An 8,601-nucleotide genomic window follows, 5' to 3' on the forward strand; every position below is an offset into this window, starting at 1 on the left:
GAGAGGCTTCAATTCCCCATACAGGCTGCAGGTGTGGAGGAGGCCATGCTCACACTCATGGGACACAGGGGTAGTGTGTGTGTGTGTATATGTGTGTGTTTTGGGGGGTAGGGGGTGCATGTACCTGGGGAGTTTTGGGCAATCACATTAGTCTAGAGCTGTTGCTGTACACATGCAATGTCTGAATCACATGGGGCGACACACACACACACACACACACACACACACACACACACACACAGCGCGCGCCTGTATGGCCAGTGCACTGACCAGGAGTGATTAGGGCCGTTAGCGAGGTGGATAAACGCTGTTTCAGCACGAGACATCATCTTGGGCAAGCGGTGACGCGTGAGCATCCAAGCAACAGATGCCCCCACCCCCAACGCTTCCTATATCCAGCCATCTGTTAGGGTCTGTTCAATAAATCGTTGGAGAGGTGCGGGGTTTAAACGCGATGTTGCCGGTTAGCCACGTGACCATACCTGATTTCTCAGACACCCAAATATAAAGCAAACTCATAAACACGGCCCACAGTTCCTTCAACTCCCTTCTCACGCGCTCTAGAGCACAGTTGTGCGCAATCGCGCGCACAATGGGATCAATGCAGGGGCACGTGCGGCTCGCGAGACCCCGGCTGTCAATGGTCAGTGATGACAATAGACCCCTGCTGCGCTGCGGCGCGCCACGCACGAGGACTGGGCGTTTATTATGCCGTGGCATTTGTTGTTTAATATGGAGAAAAACGCTCAATAACGAGATAAAACTAGAGCATAAACAATAAAGGATAGTCTTTTCAATTCCTTCCAGATTGCATTGAAAAGTTTGTCAGTGCATGTTAACAACCAAAAAACAACCAAATATGAAATAGCCTACATATGGGAAATAACTAAGAACAGAAAGTCCTGGTCCGCCGTAGTCCAGTTTTGACTATTAATCTATTATTGATAGGCTTGTATCTTAAAGTTTATAAAGCTTAAAGTTCCCTTTGTAAGGCTTTAAGCGCACTAGAGTACCTGCCTGGTAATCAGTGTGCAATCGATTCAATAATCAGATAACCCCCGGGGGCGGAATGTGACGCTGAAACTGGAAGAAAACAATTGAATATCTGGTTGAACAACGCACCCACCTGCTCTCTGTAGCTAGCTGTCAAAATCACTTAAATACGCAAACATGGAAGAGCGTCTCTTTACGCAGCGAAGATCAGGACTACATTGTGTTTAATTAGGTGGAAAATTCCTAATCCAACCGACTAATGAAGAGACAGACTATCGATTAGGATAGTTAACGCATGGCATTATAACAGCACAGTGGATTTTTTTTTGGCCAGTGCCACATTTCCATAATGCTTTAAGGAACCCACGGCTTAATTTCAACCGGATCAGCAGTTAGGCTATACACCAAAATGTGTGTCCCGCCAGATTTATGGAGAAACAGATACTATGGTTATTATTGTGAGATGCAGCTAAATTGACCTTTGTCTGCATGGTGTGTGAAAAAAAGAAATCATTAGCTGATGAAAACTTGGAAGCCCTGTGGATGTGGTTAGATACTGTATGTGCATGCGATTTAAGCATCAATTTAACATCAGATTTTCTCAACATGTTCCTCATGGTCATATTAAGGTCGGATTAGTGTTTTTTTGATGTGCTCGAACTTTCTGCACTGACCCGTCAGTCTATCACCCTCAGTGTTTCAGTGCCTCGTCCTCATTTGCATATAAATCACCGTCTACACACGCACCCGGGCGCGCTCTCTCTCTGTCCTTCACTCATTTTGCCACGAGCCCGCCACGCGCGTTTGGACAATTTGATGGGTGGGTGGGGCGCCTGAGGGAGGGGCCTGTCCGGGTAAAGGCAAAAAAATCAGCCCGTTCGTGCCATTTGGAGATGAAAGTTCCACGCGCACTTATGGCTGCATGAATCATCAGAAGAGTTTTGAACACTGGTGGATGCACGAAGAGACAAAACGCATAGAACCTGGACTTATCAGTCAGTTGCTGGCTTTTTTGTTGTTGTTGAATTAGACCGTTTTTCTTCTAGTTACTTCGCACAGAGCAAGCTGTGAAACCAAACAGGTGAGTTAACTAATGTGTTTGCATTATTAGTTCAGGACATTTTCCAAAATAGATTTGTTTTTAGGCTATCAAATTTGGGCTGCTAAATGTTGACTTGTTGGCTTTCAAGGTCCAAAAATGATCACTAAAGCTCAATTCAATAAATGTCAATTTCGATAAACTAAAACAAAAAGTGTTGCATTTGAAATATTCTTGCAATTATATTCAGTAGATTTTGGCTCAGACAACATCGCGTGCCCAAAATTCTAAATTCATAAATTACAATAATCTGTCCCACTTTTACGCATTAGTGCACCATCATTAACTGGGACAGTTGTTTCAAAACAAAAGCAAATTCTCAGTTTAAGGTCTGGGTCGGAGATTTTCTGAAAGATAAATAGCCTAAATACAACTTTGTTGCTCAAAGTCCTTGAAACATTTGCAATTATTCTGCCAGGACTAAGAATTGCTTTAAAAATCAGACCGAGAAATACAGTTGTCTGCTTGTTTGCATTTGTGTGGGGTTGCCTATTTAATCTGTTAGTTTTATATGCTCTGTAAATCCGGTCGTGTCCCAGATTGACAGCGGCTCTGCAGCGACAACAGCATAACAGCAGGGGACCATTCAGTCACCTCATTCTTAAAACAGTCATCTATTCCATCATATCAAAATATTATCATAGGATACATTTAAACTAGCTTTGGCGTGTTGTTAGACACAGCCACCAGCTTTTAAGTAAAATGAGTGAGCTGTCCACACTGCAGTGCTGAAATGAGAGCACCCATTCTGTATTCCATTGGACGGGAGTTAGCAGCCACTGCTTCAAGTTGGCTTATCAACCATTCACACAATTGTAGTACTTACATATTCATTTAGATCGCCCAGTTGATTGACAATTTTTTTTTCTCTGTGTTTCCTCAGATCAAAATGATGCCCAAACCATTTGGAAAGAGCGGGGATGTGAGTGAGCTGGTGAGCTCCCTCGGCTGGCTGGAGGATGATGTCAGCTCTCAGGATGGGGACGAGAGCCCTGATATGAGGGAGCGCCTTGGCCTGAGCGGGAGTCGAACACACCGCACCGAACTGGGCAGCGAGGATATGGAGGAAGAGGAGGAGGAGGATGATGATGAGGAGGAGATGAGTGGACCAAACGGAGAGCAGGCTCCCAAACGGAGAGGCCCCAAGAAGAAGAAGATGACCAAAGCCAGGGTGGAGAGGTTCCGTGCCCGGCGAGTCAAAGCCAACGCCAGAGAACGCTCACGTATGCACGGGCTCAACGATGCCCTGGAGAGTCTGCGCAGAGTCATGCCATGCTACTCCAAGACACAGAAACTGTCCAAGATTGAGACCCTGCGGCTGGCCCACAACTACATCTGGGCTCTGTCAGAGGTGCTGGAGAGTGGCCAGTCCCCAGAGAGCCACGGTTTCATGGAGATGCTGTGCAAAGGTCTGTCTCAGCCCACTAGTAACCTGGTGGCCGGCTGCTTGCAGCTAGCGCCCAGTCCCATAATGCTCAACAAGCTGGAGGACAAGTGTGGAGGGCCGGGGATGGGTGGTGTGGGGGGTCAGGCTGGCCATCCCCTCAGCTACCCATCTCCAGGGCTTCCCAGCCCCCCCTATGGCTCCCTGGAGGCTTCCCACCTCCTCCACATGAAGGGATTCAAGGGCCCTGTATACGACAACCCCTCCCCTAACGAGTGCAGCAGCGGCACCCCACCGTACGACGGGCCCCTCACTCCTCCCCTGAGCATCAGTGGCAACTTTGCCCTGAAGCAAGAGCTTTCTCCCCATGAGCCAGAGAGGAACTACACACCCCACCCTGGCCACCATGCCCAATACCTCTCATCCCACCATTACCCTTCCTCCACGAGCCTGCCAGGGGGCCCACAGGGACACCCACTTTTTCAGGCTTCACGCTATGACCTGCCCCTGGAGGTGGCCTTTGACTCATTCACTCCCTCTCACTTGATCACCTCTCAGATGGGCAGCATCTAAAAAGAGGAGCAGTTATTGACTCGGACTGCTCTTGAATGAACTGCTGTATGACCGTGGTGCTGACTGTATAGAGAAAACGGTTTGCATTTATGTTGTTAAGTACTCTGGGAGAGGAATTGATGCTAAGAGAGACTCACCACCTCAACTCAATCTACCTGAAACAAACATGCACCCATAACTTTTAATACTTTATTTATTATTTTTTTGATGACGATTCAATGTTGGTACTTGGATTATGAATATATCTGAAGAAGTTGCCCCCTCAGTTGTTGCAGAGTGATTTAAGATTATTTGACCATATCAGATATTCACATTTTAGCATTACACGGATGTTTTCTGTAAGTGCAGGGATTGAACCAAAGCATTAACTTTGTTAGATCTGCATCCCTACTTATAAAACAATTATTAAATTGTGCACTGAGGCCTACAACCAATGTCCCCATCGCCATAAGAAAAAGCAATGCATCTATTTATATCTGTATTTAATATTTATTTTGATAACGTCTTGTCCTTTTTTATATTTTCTTTTTCAGCACAATTTTTGTTTCACTGTCTTCCTTTTGGTTTTGCTGTCAGTCATTGGCAGCTGTACTGTATTTAATTATTATTTATTTGAGGCTTTCAGGTACTTGTTCATTTGGTGTCACAGTTTGTCATACTGTACTGTTGTAAATATTTTGCTGTTTCGCACTTAATTGAATAAATATTCTTATATTATATTCTATTTCCATAGTAACAATATTTGCCTTGTGTTTTCTTCAATTCATCTGACTGTGCTGTACTTAAAAGTTCAATTCAAGAAAAAGTGCATGTCTCCCAGAATAGCTCAGGGTATATGTACAGCTCTAATAAATTAGTTCAAATGGATACCAGTGAATAGACAATAATGAGGTGTTCATAAAAATAGGACTTTCACAATGCAACTGCCATGCAGTAAGTACTGTATATACTTGGTTGTCCCTAACAGTTCTTTATGTCACCACAATTAAGACCAACCATTTTTACTATATTCTGCTCCAACATTCAAATTAAGTAAATTACGTGCGGTTTCTAGCTAATAGTGTAAGAACATCTCTCTGTAGTTTTAAAGGCATATTGTTAAATGATAAAACTTCATTACACAAATACAACAATAATACACTGAAAATTGTAATCTCATGAAAAAGGAAAATTATCATTGAGTGTTTAGTTTTTAACATCACAATAATTTACATAGGCACAATGTGATACCAACAAGGAAAATATTAGACTAACTTGCTGGAATAAAGGGGTACTTTGTAGTCAGGAGAAAGAGATCTGTTGCAGGATGTGTGTGTGTGTGTGTGTGTGTGTGTGTGTGTGTGTGTGTGTGTGTGTGTGTGTGTAGTCATTCAGAGGCTTGCTCCGGGGTGTCTGTCAGGTCAGGCAGGAGGCTGTTGTGGGCCATGGGAAAACAGCTCTGTGAAACAGGTGAATGTGTCACAGGCTTTTCTGAGTGTCTGCTGTTCCTCCTCTGTCTCACACACATGTCCTATTTTCCTATCTAGCTCATGCCAAAACACTGTGAGGCAAGAGCTCATTCTCATAGGATCTACATATAATCTACATTAACCCAAAGAGAGAGAGAGAGAGAAAGAGAGAGAGAGAGAGAAAGAGAGAGAGAGAGAGGGGGGGGGCGCACATTTCTCTTTAGGAGACAGCATATGTATACGGATACTTTTAATTAATCGATGTTATTTTTTAAATGTTCAATTAATTTATCAAAATTATGTAATCCAACCACACAGTACTTTTCATAATATATCATAAAATATACTACTCTGATGCATATTTCCAGATCTGCTTAAACTAACGAGGTTCCTAACTCATTTATATCATTCAACTAATGACAAAAGTCTTGGTTTTGACTTTAACGGTTGTGTTGAAGGACATGATGGCTTTTGAAAATAACAAAAGAACATGCTGGCAGAGGATAGAGATGGGAGAGGTGAGAGCAACGCGCTGGTATGTTTGAGTGTGTTGTTATTATCATTGGGTCCTTTTGGGCCATTGTAAGAAGGGGAAGGTGCCTCAGAGGGCTTGTGCCCAAAGAGGACTTCCCCCCTCTTCAACTACCTCTCCAAAAAGGTTTGTCTTTTCCAGTCCTGGCAATAGCGGAGAAGGGGTCGAGGAGAAAAAGGGAACGATTGTTTTACTGGGCGCCACTGGTCCATTGTGAACACAGCCTGTTCTTTCTCTTGACCTGTGACCTGTATTGTTGTGGCGCTTCTAGTTTAGGGAGGGCAGACAGCTGGGGGAGCAGCGGGGGGGCGGGGGGGGGCTGACGGACAGCTGGGCCAATTTAGAGAGAGAGGGAGAGAGGGAGAGAGAGAAAGAGAGAGGACAGTGAGAGCATGAGAGAGAGGGATGAGAGAGGGAAAGGGGAATTAGTTTGTTGGGGTGGGGAAACGGAGAGGATGAAAAGAGAAGGAGAGGGCATGAGAGGTGACAGAGGTCCTTGCTCCTCATTCAGAAGTTTGTCCTCTCTGCTCCTGTGGGCCACCCTTGCCATATAGGAATGACACATAGCTTTACACGCAGGCAGACATTTGGCCTGTGAGAAAGTACTGGCAGAGTTTGCCGGCGCACACCCTCTTTGTGTCTTTGCCGTTTGGATACGGCAAAAAAAAAAAATAGGTGGGGGGCAGGGCTTGTGGATTATCCTCCTGAGTCCAAAAACACGAGTGGGTGGATATGGAAATAATCCACGTAAATTAACTTTGGATACAAGATTACAAAACAAGAGATGCAGGACAGTCTCTGGAGATTGAGGCATGGCGGTGGAGAGGATAGTTTCACGGAGCAATTTAGGAAGTAATAGGAAATATATGCATGATTTTATTTTTAAGGCAAACCTTAAAGGCTTAGTATTTTGTATTCAATTTGTTGTTTTTTTTTGTTGCAAAGATTAACATTTATCATGTTAAAATTAATGAAATAAATTAATAATTCTGTGCAATACTTCTTTGGTTCCAAGAATCGTAACCCTGCAGTATCTAAAGTACAGTACAGGCAACAGATTGAGTGAATCAAGTGATCCTTATCTATGATAAGGACATCTTAATGGGAAGGAAACACATGCTCTGTAATGCCATCTCGGCCAAGACAGGAGACAGCAGAGCGTGACCTGTAGATGTATCCCCTGGGGGAGAGAGCTCATGATATGTATCTCTCCACTGAAAATAAATGGCAGTGCACTCCAACTTGTGGTGCCTTCTTTTTTTATAAACTTTTATTTGTACATACATAATATAGTAGATGCCTACAACTTGAACGGCAAATTGAAATTATACAATTGAAATCAATTGAAGTTGGTTTTTATTTTTGATGTTTGTTTTTTATTGATATGTCTGAAATAAATATAATCAATTCAATTCAAACTCAAAATTCAATTCAGTGAAGTTGATGTGGCAGAGTTAGAAGAAGATTAAAAAATAAATCTGAGCCAAGAGAGACTGAGTTCTTTCCCTCTAGCTCTCTTGTGGATATATTCTAGTTTCTGTGGGCAGCACACTTAATCCACTGGCCAAACAAGAGTGGCTCCCACTAAAATGAAAAGGTCCTGATCCATAGGAGCTAGATAGAAGGATAAAGCATTGTGATTAAGATTGTATTAATGGTGCCATAGGAGGCTGGAAGGCTTTAATCAGTGTCTGTGTGCCGCTAATCCCTCTGCCTTTAAGCTGGGGAGAACACAGTGATCCCCCCTGCTCTTGGGCCACAGTGTGCATGCACACACATGTTCGCGCACACACACACACACTCACACTCTCACTCACTCACTCACTCACTCACTCACTCACTCACTCACTCACTCACTCACTCACTCACTCACTCACACACACACACACACACACACACACACACACACACACACACACACACACACACACACACACACACACACACACACACACACACACACACACACACACACACACACACACACACACACACACACACACACACACACACACACACACACACACACACACACACACACACACACACACACACACACACACACACACACACACACACACACACACACACACACACACACACACACACACACACACACACACACACACACACACACACACACACACACACACACACACACACACACACACACACACACACACACGAGTGCCCAGGTTGAGAGGTGGAGCGCCTCCAAGCAAGAGACGCCCTAGACTTAGAGCAGCTGGTAGAAGAAAGACAGAGGATATGGATAGAGAAATAGATGTGGGAAAAGACAGAGGAACACAATGATATATAGCAAGGCTGGTGTTATGAGAAGATGTATGTAGGAATTAGAGGAGGGGGGAATTGAAACGTTGATTGACTCAGTCATGGTCAACATGGCAGAAGCCATTAAAAATAAACTAATAACACATAAACCTTTCCTGACTTTATATCACATCACATAATTTCAAAACTGATCTAGTCTAGTGAGACTTGAATGAAATTAATTCCATCTTAAAATAAATATCTAAAGATAAGTCCAACATCTCATATTAAAAACGTTGAA

The 8,601-nt window shown here is 43.8% G+C and overlaps 1 protein-coding gene across 1 annotated transcript; it reads left to right on the forward strand.

Annotated features, from left to right (window-relative positions):
• neurod4 (neuronal differentiation 4) lies at positions 1 to 4,049 on the forward strand (the record flags this gene model as incomplete). The annotated part of the gene is made up of 2 exons (XM_080030855.1): positions 1 to 91; positions 2,976 to 4,049. Exon 2 carries the CDS (start codon positions 2,982 to 2,984, stop codon positions 4,047 to 4,049), a length of 1,068 nt encoding a protein of 355 aa, XP_079886981.1. The 5' UTR covers positions 1 to 91; positions 2,976 to 2,981.
• Positions 4,050 to 8,601: the final 4,552 nt, after the last annotated feature.

Source organism: Ammodytes marinus, assembly GCF_949987685.1.
Source record: "Ammodytes marinus genome assembly, chromosome: 7".
In the NCBI taxonomy this organism is placed as follows: domain Eukaryota; kingdom Metazoa; phylum Chordata; class Actinopteri; order Uranoscopiformes; family Ammodytidae; genus Ammodytes; species Ammodytes marinus.